A 19,878-nucleotide genomic window follows, 5' to 3' on the forward strand; every position below is an offset into this window, starting at 1 on the left:
ACATTTCCAGGGCTTTCCATGTTCCCCACCCAACCACCTGCTCCTTCACAATTGCAGAAATTTTTAAAGATAATAATAACAAAGGTGAACCTTTTGCAAGCAACTTAGTTTTTCAGCTGTTCTGTTGGTTATGTAGTTTTTTTCAAATGTCATGAAACTTAAAATATTTCCTGGTGGTGAATTCTTTCACACAGCTTGCAAAAATAATCAGATTTTGCAGCAAAATCAGCCATCGCAAGCCCATCTGGCAGAGCTGAAGTTCTGCAGATCTGTTCCGGCCAAAGTGTGCAGGGTGATTTATCAACGTGTGTCCCAGTGGCTCCTGTTGCTCTAACTTAGCTACATAAACACAAATAGCATTCCAAAAGCACACCAAGACCCAGGGGTAAAAAAATGGGTTTCGCTTTGTAATGTAGGCAACAGAAAACACTTTCTCCCAGAGACAGCCTGGACATAATTTTGTGCCAAGTAAGAGAGTTTTTACAGTAAAATTTCAAGAAACTGTTAGAAAACTGAAATTCTGTAACAGTACAAACTTTCCAAAGGACAGAAAATAGTTCATATAACAGAAATTTAAGACACTTGGAGTCATAGTTTTTTTTAAATTCCTAAATTCTATTTTTTAACTTTTATTAACTAGCCGTTTTAATTACAAAAGTAATACATGTAAAATTTCAAACAGCATAAAAGAGTATAAAGTAAAAAGTAGTCTACTTATCTCCCCTGTCCCCTCATCCTCTCCTTATAATTTCCAGGGGTCTCCACACTGAGTTTCACATACAATCTTCCGGAAATTTGCTGACATTTTAGCAGAAAGAAATTAAGTTGTTGCACCAACAAGTTAAGGAACATCTTTTTAAACATTATGCTTAGCATTTAATGTCTATGTTTAACATAAAAATCTATGTTCAACATAAAAATCTATGTTAGATATTTATATGCACTGTTATAAATTAACATTTTCATGGTAAATTCCCTTCCCCCAAGAGAGAATTTAAACACATCTTTTAGTCTTCATTTAACCTCTATACATTTGAAGGCCTTAAGCAAATCACTTAATCCTTTTATGTCTCCATTCTATGTCAATTACTTAGTACCTACTGTCACTCAAGGCTGGTAATAATGGAAACAAGGAGCTCAAAACCAGATGAGCTCTTTCTTTGTGAGATAAATCCTCTATAATCTAGGCTTTGTAGACACAAGACAAATGTTCTTAAGGAAATATGTTACAATATTCCTTCCTCAGAAATTCTTATTGGCCTTAGGATTGGACCTATGCAATGTAGTAATAAATCATTTAAGAATGTAGGGATTTTTTCTTTGCAAATAGGGCAGTATGAGGGGGATGTGCCAGCCCCCTCTTTGTATACACTTGTAAAGACGTATCAGAAGGGAAGTTGATGAAAAAGAAGAAAAGAGAGAAAGAGCCCTGAGAATTGGTACAACTGGCACAGATGGCCAGCAGCCCTCAGCACCTGCAGGGCGAGTACCAGCCCTTGCTGGGCTCTAAAACAGAGCCAAGTGGAAGTGTATACAAGTGTCACCTGCTGGCCTCCTGAAACTTCGCCCCTACTGAGAGCCCATCAGACCCCCATCACTGAACTCAGCTCAATACTGTAGCCCGTACACTCAACCATTTCCAACCCATCATTTTCAGCACAAGGTTAAATTTCCTCAAATGCCACCATCATCATATCTACACTGCTGAGAAACCTCTAAAGGACCATTGCCTGCTAGCGGACAAAGTCCAAGCTCCTTAGCATGGCTCAAAAAAATCCTTCATAGCCTGGCTCCTGCGCCCTCCTCCAGCTCCTCTTCAGCTTTCCTGTCTGCACACATTTCATGTCTCACATGCTGTCCACACATTTAAGCCTTGAATTTGCTCCCCAACAACCACACCCCTTGTCCTATCTGCTCCCTGATTGCCTTTCATCCTTCAAAACTGGACCCATATATCACCTGTAGTGTGACATGTTCAGTCACCTTCCCCTAAGACAGCAACTCACCTCCACCACTCACCCACACCTCCCACCTACCTGCTCTAAACCATGGTTAGACTAGATCTATGTCAGAATCCAGCCTATGTCACGTACTAGCTTTGTGACCTTGGACAAGTCCTTTACACTGACTATTAGTCTTACAATCTATAATCTAGAGATAGTACTTACAGCATCTATTTCATTGGTTAATGGTGAAGATTTAATGAGATAATGCATGTAAATCGTGTAGCACAGTGCGGAGTACATAAAGCACACAAATATTAGTTGTTACTAAAAACAATGAAACACATACTAATACATGTAAAGTGCCTGACACAGAGTTTGGCATGAAGTAGGTATTCATGAAATGCTCGTCTTCTCAATCCTTGTTTTTATTATTGCACCCATTACATATATATTTAAACAACTATCTTCTTTATGACACGCCTTAAGTTTCTTAGGGAGTATGCTGCCTAAGACCATGCCTATTCCTCTTTGTATTTCTGGAAATTATCACAATTCTGATGCATAGTAGGCACACAATGCATTTTTATTTAATCAGTTAGGTGAAATTCCTGCTCTCAACAAACCCACTTGCTTATTATTCCTTGAAGAAGAGCTGTGCTTTCCCACCTCTGTGCTTTGTTCACAAAATTCCTTGCACCTGGAAGTTTCCTGTCTCCTCTCTCCATCCTCTCATACTTCAGAGCCCAATTCAAATCCTCAGCACATTGATTTCCCCCTTTTCTGACTTCCAGAGCACGTAGAGCATGGACCATGCACCTGGAAGCCAGATACATACTGTTCTGTACCATGAGCTACTTTTTCCTGGGTAGATCTGTATTGGGTACTTATTGCTGCATAAGAACCCACCTGAACCTTTGAAATTGATAGTAATGATTTGTTAAGTCTCACGATTCTGTGGGTGGCTGGAAGTTCCTCTGCTAGTTTCACCAGGGCTCACCTATGCAGTTGCATTTAGCTGGAGGTTCAGCCATGCTGGAAAGTTCAAGATAGCTCCCTCACATGTCTGGCAGTTGGTGCTGGCTGTCAGGAGGAGTGCCTGGATTCTCTTCCACGTGGTCACTCATCCACAAGGAGGCTAGACTGACTTTCTGAAGAGGAAATCATAAGGCAGCATTTCAAGCAAGCAAAGGTGAAAGCTGCAAATCCTCTTGACGCCTAGACTCTGAAGGTCACACAATGACTTCTGCCTCATTCTGTTAGTCCAAGCAAGTGACAAACCCATCCCCAATTCAAGGGGGAGAGGAATAGACTTCACTTCTTGATGGGAGGAGCTGCAAAGAAATTGTGGTCAGATTTAATTTACCACAAATGGCTTGTGTCCCTAAGTAGATACAAATCTAAGCCCTTTGATTGCATTCTTTCTAGTGCCTGCAACATTCAGCATTGTGCCTTTCACATCAGAGAAGCTCAGTAAATATATGCAGTTGGTGTAAGGGCTAGTGCAGAGAACTTGCTTGTTATGTCCTTGAGAGGTTGAGGGAGCATAAATTTGGGAGTCAGAGTTTGGGTTTAAACCTTAGCTCTGTAATTGACAAGATGGGTGATTTGGGGCACATTACTTAATTGCTCTGATGTTTAGTTTCCTCTTTTCTAAACCTCAGGTGATAATATCTACTTTATAGTAAGATAATATTATATAAAGCACCTGGCAGGTGGTAGATGCTTGTAGCTGTAGTTCCTATTTATTATGGAGTATTTTTCTCATTTACGATTAAATTACTATGTAACTTAGATAAGTGGGCCATAAATCAAAACCCATTTCAAACTTTGCAAAACTAATAAGATTTATTAAAACAGGTTTGGTATAGTTTAGCACTGTATAAGATTTCTCACCAATCAGAATGCCCCCAGTTCTACTGCATATTTATCACATTAATTAAGCCATCTAATTCTCTATGCCCATTTCCTTCTGGAGGAAGAAGGTATTCAGACCTAACACAGGTACCCATTTAAAGGCTAACTGGGTTACATCTGGCATTAACTTAATATTCATCTCAAAGTTGGAGGAAAATCATACGACCTATGATGGGTCTAAATTTTAGATATTAAAACGTGGTTTTAGAATGTTCAGTATAATAGCATCAGCACCACCTCTCCCAAACACAGATATTATGATAAAGAGAAATTAAATATATAAAGTACTGTGAATTCCTTGAAAAGGGATCCAAGCTATTCACAAGTGGCTATGATAATTATTATTTAAGCCTTAGTATCAATATCTTTAAGTTTAAAGAGACACTTTCTAAACTATACCATCAGAATTAAATATATATATATATTTCATACTGCTGTATGAAAAATCTTAACGCTAGTTGATCTCCTCCTTAGTACATTTCAATATATTCCTTCAACTAGGTTGGCCCTAAAAATATTATAGGGTCATAAAAATGACTATAAAAGTATCCAAGGGAAACTTCTAATCTTATCGCTTTACTACCTTGGTAACCTATTAGTTCAAATTAACTCATTTTCATGGAGGGGCTTTGGGGCAGCTGTGAGGCTGCTGTGTTAGCTACAGGAAGTTGCAGACTGGCAAATTTCATTCAAATATAAACCTCTAAATTTGGCTACCTGGCATTGCAGGATCCTGTTGTTTGCAGTATGCAAAATAAAAATTATATACCATCTCGCTTGGTCAAAAGTTATGGGCGTTTCAATATTAATTTCAATACTATTTCTGGAGGATTCGTATGGTGAGAGGCAACTGTGTGAATATAATATCTTGAACAAAGAAGAAAGGAATGTGAGTTTTCCCTCCACATTTGTAATAACAACTAGCGCTCATGCTGAAGGCTCATGTTTTTAGGCTGTTCTTTGTTAACCTATAAAATCTGGGAATGGGCTGGGGGAGTAAGGGCCAGCTCTGAAATCTGTCCAGTGAAATCCTTCCCAGTCCCAACACAGCCCCTTTAGAACTCTTCTACGTGCTGTGAGATGAACTGAAGTGGTGCACTATCATTCCTTTCCGTATTTATCCATCCAAATATTTCCCAGGCCATGGGGCAGGACTAATTATAGCGATAAAATAATCAATTTGATGGAAATGTTTTATGTCATGATTATGATAGTGAGTGAGTCACAAGAGTTTGTCAAAATTCACCAAATTGCATACTTAAAATTTGTGAATTTTATTAATTTTAAATTATACCTCGACAAAGCTGACCCCCTAAAAATAGAATATATTTTGAAGTACTACAGATATATATAGAGAGATATATATGAAGTATAAATCCCACTTGATCCTCTTGTGAGCTTTTATATAATTATATCATCTCTCTGGATGTCCATAAATTTCTTTTATACTAAAATTCTTTTTTTAATTATGAAGATTTCCTATTTTTGTTTTTGAATTATTAAAATGCTTGGAAGGCAGTAGCACGTGTGGTAGTTAAGAAACAGGCTCTGAAATCAGAAAAGTCCTTGTTCGATCCCATCCACCACCACGACCACCTCATCCTGCAGGGGAACCTAGGTTATTCTCTCTGTGCTTCAGTTTCCTCATTATTAAGATGAGAATAATATTACTTGTCTTCTGGGGTGGTTGTGAGAACTAAATGAGGTAATACATTTAAGACATTTGGCCGTTTGCCTAACAGCGTGCTTATAAAATTACTATGAGTATATGCTTATGAATTACTTCCATTATAATTTAAATCTCTGCTGGAAAATGTTGGAAATGATGGTAAAATAACATATTTTGTGCTGTGTAAGAAACAGGAAGGTATCTACATCCAGTTTCAATATTTAGGGATTCATTTCTGTTTCAGGGAGACTAGATGGTCAGAGAGGGGGGAAATCTCACCCACAACAAAACCGGAGCCTGAATAAAACACATTTTAATGAGTTGTTGAGCTGGCAAGAAGTAAGGAAAATCTCCAAAGCTGGGATGGGAGGGAGGGTTGACATGGGAGGTTGGGGAAAGTTTTGAGCAGAAATTAAGACATTGAATGATGAGAAGGTGAACACACCAAAAAGGTGGGCTCCCCTGAGGACAGGTCTTCAAATTAGCTTTACGTGTGAAGACTGATCCTTGAGATGTTGTCAAGGTTGAGGGGCTGAACCCGGGACTCCATTAATCTGGGAACCTGGAAGAGAGCTGGATCCTAAGAATATAAACATAAATCTTCTGGAGGAAAGCAACCTCAAATTAGGACCCCAGCTTTTCACAGTTTAAGGTTAACCAGATATAAATTTCAATCAAAGATTACCAAATGCTTAAAAAAGCAAACCACTATGAATGAAAGTCAGCATAAACAATAGGCAATAAGTTTCCAGAACTTCCAGATATTAAAATTACCAAATACCAAATATACAATAACTTAATAAATAAAGAACACTCAACAAGAGACTATCAAAAATTACCAAGCAGGTTTTGTAAAAATCAAATGGAATTTATGGAAATGAAAAAATAAGTAATTATTGATAATAAAATAACTCAATGTATGAGTTAAACAGCAAATTAACTACAGTTGAAGAAAGAATTAGTGAACTGGATATAGATCTGAAGAAATCTATACCATTCTATACCAAAATATAGAACAGAAAATCATGGAGATAAAGAAAATAACATGAAGTTAAGGGATATAGAGGACAAAAGTAAAAGGTTTAACATGCATCTGAACAGAGTCCCAGAAGGAGAGAACAGAGATAATACAGACAAAGCAATCTTTAAAGAGAGGATGGTTGAAACTTTTCCAGAACTTATGAAAGACACAAATCCCCAGACACATGAAGCATATCTTATACCAAGCAGGGTAAATTTTAAAAATCTACCTCTAGGCAAAATGAGATGAACTTTAAGAACCATAAAGACAAAGGGAGTATATCAAAAAGCAGTCAGAAAGGAAGGAAAGAATGTCACAAAGAATAACTATAAGGTTCATAGCAAACTTCTTAATAGCGGTCATGGAAGCCAAAGACTGTGGCGTGACATCTTTAAAGTGCTGAGAGAAGAATACCCATAAAGTTACAGTTGTGAGTCCAGCAATATTATCTTTCAAGTACAAGGGCAAGAGAAATGATATTTTCAGATAAATAAAAGCCAGAACAGTTTACCACCAACGCCACCTCCATGAAAGGAATTTTCTAAAGGATTAGTTTAGAAGAAGGAAAATGAATCTAGAAAAAAAAGTCTGAAAGAAGAGTAAGCAAGGAAAATTGTGAACATGTAAATAAATCTAATAATTATGATGTCTAATTTGTGGAGGTTTAACAAAAGAAACAAGCTAAAATGCAAGGAAATATACACATGTAAATTAGGAGAGGAGTAGAAAGAGTTAACATTCTAAAGATCTTGGCTGTCAGTGGGAGTTTTAGGATATTGTTTGTAGTCTGTTAAAAATGCAAGGTAAAATTTTACGGGTAACCGGAAAGAATGGAAGTAGAGAGTTCAATTTCCACAGCAGGTAGAGGGCAAAATTACATAGAAGAAGTGAACATAAGAAGGTTCTTTTCATCAAATAATAAATAAAATCAACTACACTTGTAGTTGTGAAACCTTTGTAGAGTCTTCAAGTATTGAAATTGGGTTGAGGGAGGGACAATGCTGGCAATTCCTCTGTAATAATTAAACCTAACTAGAAGAAAGAGAAGGAGTATAAGAAGATTCTAGAGATTGTTGCTGGTAGAAGAGAAAGATAGGAAAGCATTTACAGCAGAGATGTCAAAAGCTGAAGGGGCTGTGTTACATAGACTGAGCTTTATCCCGGCCTTGGGCAGAGGCCAGAGGTAGAGCCATGCCAGTCAATGAACAAATGGCTGACAGATACTGAGAGAACAGGGTGCTAATACTACCACGTTAGGCACATGTACCATGTCTCACAGAAGCTTTTCTCCTGATCCCAGCCTTGGCCAGAGCAATTTAAGGGGAGTGAGCAGGGAGAGAAGGTAGGAGAAGAACAGGGAGAGATCTCCCCAGGCAGCACCCAGGACAGCTACCACCCTGCCACACCCTACTTATACACACAGGGAGGCTGAGGCAGAAGCCAGAGGGTGTAGGCCTTGGCACAGGCATTCCAGGAAAGACCTAGACAGACAGACAGAGCTGGAAACTGGAGGGAAACGCTGGATAACATGGGCTCTGGCAATATGGGAAAATGTGCCCAAACACAGGTGCTTCTATGTTAAAATCACTGCCTCCTTGCCTTCCCAAATAAGATGTTAGGGCACCCCAATCTACACCCACCTCTGACCATGCATGCCCAGAGTTCCCCTCTGCTACTTAAAAGTGTTAACTTCTTAAATGGGAAAATACAAATCAGAACATGTTTAGAAGAATATACCATAAAAATAAAGGGCATAAAAATGCATCTGAGTGATAATAGCTAACATTTATATCCTGATTATCCCAGGAACATTCTAAGTGCTTGACATACATGATCCCATTAAATCTTCATGTGCCCAAGATCACACAGCTAATAAGAGGCAGAGCTGGGATTCAAACAGAGACACTCTGGTTCCAGAGTCTTCACTTTAAATACTATGCTACTTCTGAGTGGTTGGAGGATGTTTTACCTGGAGAAGATAGAATTCCAGCTTGGTGCTATGGACTGCAAGTTTGTATCCTCCCAGAATTCAAATGTTGAAGCCCCAATCCCTAATGTGATGGTATTTGGAGACTGGGCCTCAGGGAGGTGATTAGGTCATGAGGGTGGAGCCCTCATGAGTGGAATTCCTATCCTTATAGGAAGAGACATGTGAAACAGATGATCTCTTTCTGCCACGTGAAGACATTGTAAGAGGTCAGCCATCTGCAAAGCAGGACGAGGGTCCTCACCAAGAACCCAACCACATTGGCACCCTGATCTCAAACTTCCAGCCACCAGAAATAGAAGAAATGTTTGTTGTTAAAGCCACCTAGTCTATGGTATTTCTTATAGCAGCCCGAGCTGATTAAGGCACTTGGGAAATGGAGGGTTGTCTTCAAATATTTGAAGGATTAAACTTATTCTGTATGGACCAAAGAGATTAGAATTAAGAAAGTGGTTCTTTTCAGCCTACTTTGTAGGAGTCAGCGGTCCCAAGAGAAGAAATGAGTTTTCTCAGATGGCGCTGATTTTTCCAACACTGGAGGCTAAAGGCGCCAAGTATGAATAATATGGGGAGGATTTCAGCATTGAGTAGATAGCTGAATGAGACTCTCTATAAAATCTCTTCCAACTCTTAAGAGTTTATAGGACCTTGAGGGTCAGAGCTAAGAGCTCAGATCCAAAGAACTGGATATTGAGGACTCAACTTTTACAACAGTGTCATGTTCCACTTACCTTTGTTCCTGGTCATCTTGAAGCCACAATTTGCATTTGTATATTTTAAGACTCTACACACCTGGATCCCCTTCCTTCAAAGGTCAGCTTTGGCATCACCTCCTCCAGGATGTGTTCCCCACCCCATGCCTGATGCCAGCTTAGGTGCCCACCTCACCCCATTGTTCCCCAGCCATGCCACTTCTTACACTATAGTGAATTGTCTGTCTCAGTCCATCATTCCCTGTATTCGTTTCCTAGAGCTGTATAACAAATTACTACAAATGGGGTAGCTTAAAACAATAGAAAGTTATTGCCTCAGAGTTCTGAAGGCTAGAACACCAAAATCAAGGTGTCCACAGGCCCGGGCTCCCTCTGAAGACTCCAGGGGAGCATCCTTTTTTGCCTCTTCCTGGCTTCTGGTGGCTGCTGGCAATCCTTGGTGTCCTTTAGCTTGAGGCTGTATCACTCAAATTTCAGCCTCTGTCTTCACATGGCCTTCTCCCCATGACTGTGTCTCTGGGTGTCTCTCCTCTTCTAAGGACACCAGTCATATTGGATTTAGGGCCCACCTTAATCCAGTATGACCACATCTTAATTTAACTAGTTACATCTTTAAAGATCCGATTTCCAAATAAGGTCATGTGCACAGAAACCAGGAGTTAGGACTTCAGTGTATCTTTTGGGGGGATATAATTCAATGAACAAAATTCCCCAAACTCCCATGCTCACTAGACCACAGTTCTTTGAGAACTGTATCTTTATTCCACATATTTTTATTGTGTCTACTATGAACCACACTCTGTTCTGGGCACTGAGGACAAGTCACAGTCAAGGTCCCTACCCTTGGTGGAGCTTCACCTCTACATGAAGATAGACAGTTAAAAAGTGCCCATTCAATGTTGAAGCCAAACGCCAAGCACATGTATGCATGTATGAATAGATATAAATCACTTAATATATATTTGATGAAGGATATTAATGCAAAGAGCAAAAAACAAAGGATAAATTATTCCATTTCATCTAGTCCATACTTTTTGGCACATTTACCAGAATCTAAAACTTTGGTTTCTCTCAGTCCCTTGTGAAACTTTGCTCTCTTGTACTTTCATTCTTACTCTCAGTGAACCCCCTCAAACTAACCCCTCAAATAGTGGTTCTTAGTATCAGAAAATAAAGCTTGTAAGATATATTCCGAAACTATTTTCTAAGATTCAAACTTGCAACTAAAGAAGAAAACACTTGATATCTTTGCCTTCCAGGGCAGCGTCAGTTCCTCTCCGTCACCATTCGTCCAGATGCCAGGTGAGTTCTTCAGTTCAATGAGCAAGTCATTCATTCCTTTTTGAGTTTAAATCGGGCATTTGGGCTTCCACTCTTTTACAACCACTTTACAACACTTTCAAAATTTTGCTGCTTTAAAATAGTTATTTTTTAAATACAAAATCAGTGAAGACAGACCTCATTCAGTCATCCCTGAATTTAAAATTCATTCTGTCTTGAAGGCAGCCTTTTAATCCCTTGCCTAGCGGAAGTTTATTGGGCAAAAGCAATAGCAAACAGCAATAGGCCCTTGATACAATCTAAAAATGTCTGAAATTTTCTGGCACCATGATCCAACAGATTATGCATCTGCTTTAGGACAGAAAGAGAGAGGCCTGCAGACAGATGGAGGAACTGCCATTTATTGGGTGCTCTCTATAGGTCAGGCACTTAGTTCAGCATTTTATATTCATTTCAGTACATATGTCTCGTAAAAGACTCCTGTGAGGATGGAAAAGGGAGTTCTTAATAATAGGGTTACGCACGCCCAGATCTGTGCACACACTCGCATGCACACACACACACACACTCCTTCCAGATCTCAAACTCAGAAGTGGCATAGGCTTTCTCAGTAGTTTTAGTCGCCTTCAGAGCTGGATAAGGGAAAGGAATAAAAGCAGTAGAAGATCTCACATATCTGAATGTCTCCGAGTTGTGTTTCCCAATCATATTTACAGTCACTGGAATCCGGTTGCGTCTGCTCCCTTCTATAGAAGAAAATTTCTGCAGCTTCTCTGACCTTCTAGAATTATTCTTCCTTTTCACGGAGAAAGATATATGCTTAAGAGAGCAAAGAGGTTTTTCTTTGTGATTGTTTTTATTTGGAAATTGGAAATATAGACATGAGACCCTAGACAGCTAGTTTCCAGATTCTTCATTCTGTTCTCAGCCTTAACCACTCCAGTGGAGATAAATTCATGGTGTGAAACAGAACTTTATTTATTGATATTAATTTTCACTTGCACAAATTTCTTTCCAAGGAAGTATGCTTATGATGAAACCCCCAATGCTGCTTTCAAATTCATGAACAGATTAGAAATTTGGGGCCATAGAATTTAGGATGAAAGTGGAGTGAGCAGAATGGTGCTGTAAGTTTCTACAAGGAATTTTGATTTCCTCTGAATGAATGAATAAATTTACGTATAATTGTTGAACACAGTGTTATACTCCTGGGTTTACAGAAAATGTGTGAGACATAAGTTCTGCCCCCATGGAGCTTGCAGGTCAATTGGAAAGAGGGTTGTAACTCAGGTGAGAGAATATGAGCATAATCTGAAGTGCCACTTCACATGGCGAACACCAGGGTGCTGTGTATGCAGAGAAATGTATGACTGAGCCATGATACCAAAGGAAGAGGGTCTTGATGAGTCTGTCTCCTCTCCCTGAGGAAGAGTGGGCAGGGTGGACAGGGACAAAGCTCAGAAGCAGTCCACTGTGGTTGGGGGAAGGTAAGAAAGACAGGCACCTGCATCTCCCTCCCAGCTCAGGCCTCCTGTGACCTCAAGGTGAAGGTCTTAGCTAATTAGACCACACCCACGACAGCTGGAAACAATCAGTTTTACAGCCCTTGAGTCTAAGCCCCTGAACATGTACTAAATGATAGCATATTTCCTGCTACACCTGAGCTCTGGCGTCAGACCGTCTTTAGCAAACACATCCCTTCACTTCTGGGATCATTTTGCTGGCCTTCCCTTAAATGAGACTCCTCAGTTTCAGCTTCTTCCCCCCTGTTTTCACCAAGGGAAACTTTCTGTGCCAGACATTCTCTTCCCAAACTTGCAGTGCCCGGGGCAGCTGAGGGAGGGACTCAGTATGGCCACAAGAGGGCAGCAAATAACATGAGACTCATCAAAGCCAGAAAACTTTTTTTGTGTATGGTCCTCTAATTTGACTGCACAAAAGCCATATCATCCCAAAGCAAGCAAGCCATTTCTCCATGCCTGCTGGGTGCAAGACACCAGGTTAAAGGTCAGTATACAAAGAATTAGAAGACAAGTACAACCTGCCTCTGATTTAGCATGGGGTTACAGTATCACCTTACCTAGAAATATTGCATCTCAGACAACATACCCAGAAGCAGCCCCTTGTTGACGGTCCTGTGTATATGGGGATAGAGCTCAGAAGCCGTGACAAAGATGCTTCATTCGATAAAATGTAAATGCTAAGGGATTCTTATTCTTATCTCTTTAAGCCCAACCCCTTCCTAGCAGTGCCTGGCACATAGAAGATACAGAATAAATGTATGTTGAGTGAGTGAATGATCAACCAGTTATTGCGCCATCTAAAGCGAACTCATCCCCAAAGGCAGAGTGAACTTGAAACATAATAGTTATTTGGGCTGGACCAGTTAAAAGAGATAATACAACAATATTTAACGCTTTTCAAGACATTTATCTATTGAAATATTAGCCTTGGTGTCGGGCATACATTAGAAACACCATTTCACACGTGGAGAAACTCAGCTGCAACAAGAGACGCCTTGACTTTCCCATGAGGAAATTTTTGCCCATTTGTTTTTCATTTGGCAACAGGTTCACCAGTGATGTCAGGTTACTACGGGGTCAGAAGATCTTTCCTATCTGACTCAGACTTCCACAACACTAAGCAGTTTGCAAATGACGTCTGCACCTCGGGCGCGGCGAAGCCCTTTCCCTGCGAGGCCTCCGCAGGGCAGGGCCACCCAGCCCTCCTGGATCCCTACTTCACGGAGCCCTACGGAGACCACCGCCCCCCGGCCCTGACCCCCAACACCGGCTCTCTGTTCAGCCCCTCGCCCCTGCCGCCGCTCCTGCCGCCGCCGTTCCCCAGCGACCCCACACACTTCGTGCTGGTGAGTATACAGATATTTCACGTTTCGCGTGTAAGGTAAGGTCACGCGCGTCTGGCCAGTGCGTGCACTTGGCAACCAGGATGAAACCAGGCCGCTCTGCCAGGATACGCTCCAGGAGCCTTCCTCGAAGATCCATGCCAACTACGACAGCAAAAAGGATGTATTCCAGGGTTTAGGCCGAGACGATTAATATGGCAGGATTTTTATCCTTTTTGTTAATGCTTTACTGATTTTGCCAAATGTCCCCCCATCATTCCTCTAGCACGTAAGGAAAGGAGCCCTGGAGTTACATCTCAGGCACAGCTAGGCTGTAATCTCCCAGGGCAAGCCCGGCCGGGGCTTCCCTTCCCTCCCAGTCCGGTGCCTCCCCTCCCCCACAATATTTCTACCCTATAGAACCTTGTTCTCACGCAATCCTTCAAAAAGAGGAGTTCATAATGATCTGAAGAATACTAACACCCTTCTTATAGAAAACTGTAAAGCCTTCAACCACAAAGGAATGAATCTCTCAAGATGGGATTTTAGACGAAAGAGGGTGGGGATTAGCATTATTGAGTACCTGCTCTATGCCAGGAACTTTTATGTGTCTTTGTTTATTTAATACTTGCAACGACTTGAGATATAGTTATTAAAGTCCCATTTTACAAATGAACAAAGTGAGGTGCTCAGAGTCAGGAAGGCAGTAAGTGGCACAGCTATGAGTGGAATCCCAATCTTTCCAGCTCCAAGCCTATGAGGTTCCTAGCTCTTTGCTCCCGGAGGGCAGGGTGGTCTTCTTAGCCCACCCAGAAACTCACTCTGTGGTTTAGAGACCTACGCCTTCCAGGAGCAGCCGGCACTGACTACCGCGCTGTGGAAAGGGCTGTCTAGGACCCCGGCATGGTGCAGCTCAAAAAGAACCCAAGACATAGTGTGTTGTAAATGGTAAAATGCTCTATAAATGTTCATTTGATTATTCTCACACTTCACTCATTTAACGCTGTTTTGTGGGGAAAAGAATCTTCGTATATATAGGGAATCTAATTCTAGAGTAAGAAGGGAACTCAAATCTCCGCTGCTGCTGTCAGTCACCAGAGGGAACGCTGCGTGGGAAGGAGGTTTCGGAGAGCAGAGCGAGGACGCCAGGTCGGCTCTGGAAGCCTTGGTCCAGCAGCGCCCCCTGTCGGGGAGGAAATCTCTCCCCATCAGAGTATCACCTAATGACTAACCCCAGTGCCCTTTCCGTTCTCGTCAGAGGGACTCGTGGGAGCAGACGGTGCCCGATGGTCTCAGCCAGCCAGACCCCGTCCCCGCCGAGGCCCTGCAGACCTTGCCGCCCAGCACAAGTTGCCTCTCCCAGCTGGAGCTGGGGAGCTCCGCCCAGCACAGGAGCTCTAGCTGGGGGGCCCCCCTAGCTGGGGCTCAGTCCTACTCGCTGCATGCGCTGGAGGATCTGTACCACACGCCAGGGTACCCCACCCCGCCCCCCTACCCCTTCACTCCTTTCATGACGATGTCGAATGACCTGCCGCCCAAGGTGGTGTCCCTCTCCCCCGACGAGGGGGCAGACACCTCTGCCCTTCAGGACCCTTCTGCATGGGCAAAAGAAGACGGGAGCACAGCGTGGGGGTCGTACGAATGCCGCAGAGCTTACTGAGGGACGCACCAGAGGACTTCTGCTATGCCTTTCTTTAACTTGGGTCTGTATTCCACAGATTGTTTTCAGTGTGGCAGCTCATTCAGAACTGGATTTTTCGGGATAAACCATCATGCCACCCTTTGTTAATGGACGGTGACATCTATTTTATTTGTAATCCTCCCTACCACAATCCCACTGAAATAGAACACAATGTTAATTCAGGATATCAGGGACCATATTCTAGTGAGACAACCTGACAGTGAGGTCTTTTGGGAACTTTAGTAATCCATTATATTCTGAATCTTCTGTTACCTTGGAAGTATCATTTTTGGCACTGATAATTTTTTCTTAAATTACATTAAAAAGTTTATGCTAATCATAAAACATACTGATTTTCCTATCCAATTTTTCTTAGTTGTGAACCATGAGTGTTCTTTAGTAAGCGAGAATGCATAGAATATAATATAGATTGGGGCATATGAAACAACACTCATTTTATACCATGTGGCTTTAAAGTGCGAAGCATTATATAGATTTCTCTCCTTACAGTGACTTGTAAAGCCCCAGTAATAAATATGGCACCACATATGGATGCTTTCTTGTCATTAAAATAGGATGAGGTCAGGAGGCTATGGCTTCATAACCACATAGTTTTGACTCTGCCCTAAAGCCCAGGATGTCCAAAAATTAGGCTAATCCAAAAAACAATAAAGGCCAAAAACATTCTTTGATCAATAGTAGCCTTAAATAAGCTAGACCTTGTGTCTTGGATGGAATAAACCTACAGTTCAGAGTGGATCAGTAACATGGGCATTGTGGGATCAAATAAGAATGCACGCATTGTAAAGAAAATACAGAGAGCAGGACTGGGTTGCCAGCAAGAAACAACAGACCACAGAACACCAAGAAGCAAAAGGTCTTTGGAGAGGGATGTACTGTCAGGTGTGCACCAGTAGCTTTACACACATCGTCTCCCATTTAAAGGAAGACCTTGTTGCAGGCTCATCCATCAGAACGTGCAGCTCTTACTATGTATAAATGACGAAACTGACATCTGAAGCATTCATCTGTCTCGCGAAAGTTCGATTGGTGTGGATTCCTTTGCAATTAAGTTCCCAGAGTAATTCCCACCAAGCAGTGTGCCCATATGCAGACAAAGCCCATCAGAAATGCCCTGCACACACTTTGACTTTGCACTGCATGAGTTGAGGCCCGCAGGTTGCATCCATACTCTTCCTCCCAACTCCCTACCACCTTCCTTTTTTTATCCCATTTTTCTGATCCCCCTGGTGCCTCCTGACCCAATGCCTTTTCCGTCCATCTCCTGGGGTCCCAATGGTCTCATTTTCTACCTTGTTGCCCAAAGCCCCTCAATACAGTCTCCATCACATCCTCTATGCCAGTGTCCCATGCTCTCCCTCAGCTAGATAGGAGTCCAAAAAAATCTAATGAGGACATTCTCACTTAGAAGTGAATAATTGATATTCTTCCTTCTACAGACCTTTAAGGGTATTTTCTGGTTAAGCAAGCACATTCCTAATTTATGGAGTGCCTGCAGAAATGCCTGCATAGGGAGCCTTCCTTTACCTCACACCCCTCAGCTCCCTCCTGGGAGAGCATCCCCACAGGAGCAGATAAGGAGGAGCACTAGTGGTCCTCAGCTCCGGGCTGCACCCTGCTGGGCCCCCTGCCTCACTCCTTCCCTCCTACCACTTCGTTTCACAGCCTGATCTTTACTTTGCCCACTATTCGCTCTTCAGTGGAAGGAGGCAACTTCACTGTGGGAGAGAGAGCTGCTCTTTCTAAAGTCTGATGAAAGTTGGGACCTCAGTCCTGGTTCCCAATATCCTTGGCAGAGGCACCTGTCATCCAGTGTCACTCATACCTGGACAGCAGGCCTATGCATCAGAACAAAGAGATCTGGCCCTCTCTATAGATTTAGGGGTCTTCACAAGGGTCTCAAAGTCATTTTTCAAGATTGGTTGTATAAAATTTATAATAATCACGGTTATCTACTGCTTACTCCCTCTTACTAAATAGCACACAACACAATAATGGTTGTGTAAGTGATAAATATGGGTCCACATCACCTTGACCTTTGTTTGATTTTAACACTAATGTTAGCCATGCTCATTTTTCTTAGTTCGCTGTTATCTACTCACGTATAATGTTCATCTCCTCACGACCTGAGGATACGTCGACTCTCAGATAAGCAGAGCTCAGCAACCAGACTTGGAAATGGCAGTAAATGCAGTGAGTGCAGGGGTGTCCACATCCTTCTTAAAGCAGCCAAGCCCTTTCACACTGTTTGGAAAATTAATTTATAAAAAGGAGACCTACACAGGCCCCCACTACATCTACTATCCATTTCAGTTACCTCGTCTACAGCAGCTGGGGGGTGGGGAGTGGTGCTAATGATTCCAAATAGTACACGATTTTTCAGAATTCTATTAGCTTGACAATGTGTTGCTATATTACACATATTTTGATTTAGTTCGGTTTTAGCGTTTTTGGAATTTACAATACTTTGTTAAAAAGTGAAACCAAGCCACAAAATCACGACAGGGAAATTAATTATATTTCCCTATCCCATTTCCCCTCTAAGCACTCTCTATTTCCTACTGCATGCCGGGAACTAACTGCAACTTTTCATAATAATGCACAAGGCCAGCATAAGAAACAAATGCACATTCTTCTCTCCCTCTCCTTCCTTAAACCTGCTGTTTGAGGACTCACAGCTTTCCTGGGAATACTAGAGAAAATTAAAGAGCTCAGGGTCAAAATGCCATCTCTTTCAGGTCCCTTAAGATTCAATATAAGCAGAGATGGTGATGTCGAGTTCAAGCTACTAAGAAAGCTGACTAGAGGGTAACGTCAAAAAGAAGTGGAAAGCAAAATTTGTCCATGCAAAAGCTGAATATGGGCAATTCTCTCATAAATCACTTGAAATGGATATTGCAGTATGTAGTTGAAAGTGTTTGTGTTTCTCTTACGCTGTTACACAAACTCCAAGTGAGAGAAGAAAACCACATTTTTACCTCATTCACTTAATAAATGCTTTTAAATGAACATTATGGCCTGCTACAGCTCAGTTAATAATACAGTATGATGGTACTATGGTGGTAAGGGAAGAAGCACTTTAGTACTGACGTGCTGGAGTACTCTAAAAGAAATTCTACGAGGGGAGAAGAACTACTAACCCCAAAAGTAAAACATATATTTACATACATATATACATACATAGAAAAGTATTGCTAGAATTTTTGTGATCCATTTGTCAATATGTAAATCTAAATAATACATTCATAATAAAATATCAGTTATATTTAAAAGAACCAAAATAACAAATGATGACCAAGATTTAAGTCACATTACATTATAGTGATTCTACCAACTTCACACCAAAATTATACTCTTTCATTAGGTTCTGTCCACAGTATCCTCTCTGTTCAAAATAATATTACACTGTTCCTCTTACACACCACGTTCAATAACTATTGACTCTAGAGAGGTTACATACAAAATCATACACTCTATGGGGCCAGCCCCATGGCCAAGTGGTTAAGATCATGCTTTCAGGGCCGGCCTGGTGGCGCAGCAGTTAAGTTCGCACGTTCCGCTTCTCGGTGGCCCGGGGTTTGCTGGTTTGGATTCCGGCTGCGGATATGGCACCGCTTGGCAAAAAGCCATGCTGTGGTAGGCATCCCACGTATAAAGTAGAGGAAGATGGGCATGGATGTTAGCTCAGGCCCAGTCTTCCTCAGCAAAAAGAGGAGGATTGGCAGTAGTTAGCTCAGGGCTAATCTTCCTCAAAAAAAAGATCATGCATTCTGCTTCGGTGGCCCAGGGTTTCCCTAGTTCGGACCCTGGGCATGGACATGGCACCGCTCATCAAGCCATGCTGAGGCGGCATCCCACATAGCACAACCAGAAGGACCTACAACTAGAATATACAGCTATGTACTGGGGGGCTTTGGGAAGAAGAAGAAAAAAAGGAAGATTGGCAACAGATGTTAGCTCAGGTGCCAATCTTTAAAAACAAAAAATCATACACTCTAGCTAACGAGTGAGGCTCTAACTAGACTGATCAAGGGCAGGACTCATGAATGGCTCAGCAACACATCCCCAGCACCTGGCTTCGTGCCCAGGATGCTGTAGGTGCTCAGTAAAACCTTTGTGAAATCAAACTAAAATTATACCACAAAGACGAATAACTATTTAGACCCTGACACTGTGTGTGACCACTCTTGGAAACTAATGAATGAGAAAATCCTCACCATGTTTAGTATTTAACAGTAACCACACTCTGCAAATTCTGACAGTAGTAGATATTGAGCTTTAGTGATAATATATTTAAAATGATTGATTTAGTGTCTTTAAATTTCTTTAAGAAGGAAAATTACTGAACCTTTGAAGTAGCACCGAAAAATGTTTCATTTAGTATCTACATGTACTATAATATATTGCTAAGTCCTATAAATAAAAGTTATTCAATGTGTGGTGGTATCCCTGGTGTGATTAAAACAAAGATGATGAGTAGATCAGGAACTAGAATCCCAAAAAATCAGCCTAAGTAAATCATAATTAAAATCTTCTATAATTATTTGTAAGTGATGACACTAAGTTACCTCTGATCTTTGATATAAAAGTGTCCTATAATCATAACCTCTGACAAATTATGGGTTTGCAATATGCACTGTCATTATCAGTACATTATAAGCTAAAAGGAAAGAAGAGTAAAAAAATTTTATAAGTTCCAAAAGGGAAAAAATGTGGACAAAACAAATAATGTCTAAGAATTAGGTCTTTTGCATTACGAAAATTGATAGATGTCCCTGCTAACCTTCTCCCTAACCAAAC

General features: G+C 41.3%; 1 protein-coding gene across 1 annotated transcript in view; it reads left to right on the forward strand.

Moving 5' to 3' along the window:
• Positions 1–15,036, forward strand: part of POU2AF2 (POU class 2 homeobox associating factor 2) — a 34,373-nt gene extending 19,337 nt beyond the window's left edge. Inside the window, exons 3-5 of the mRNA XM_046684883.1 lie at positions 10,510–10,552; positions 13,102–13,400; positions 14,635–15,036. Of these exons, the coding sequence (XP_046540839.1) occupies positions 10,510–10,552; positions 13,102–13,400; positions 14,635–15,036 (744 nt within the window). The remainder of the gene's footprint in view (positions 1–10,509; positions 10,553–13,101; positions 13,401–14,634) is intronic.
• The last annotated feature ends 4,842 nt before the right edge of the window (positions 15,037–19,878 follow it).

The sequence above is a fragment of the Equus quagga genome, chromosome 14 (genome assembly GCF_021613505.1).
Source record: "Equus quagga isolate Etosha38 chromosome 14, UCLA_HA_Equagga_1.0, whole genome shotgun sequence".
Taxonomy (NCBI): domain Eukaryota; kingdom Metazoa; phylum Chordata; class Mammalia; order Perissodactyla; family Equidae; genus Equus; species Equus quagga.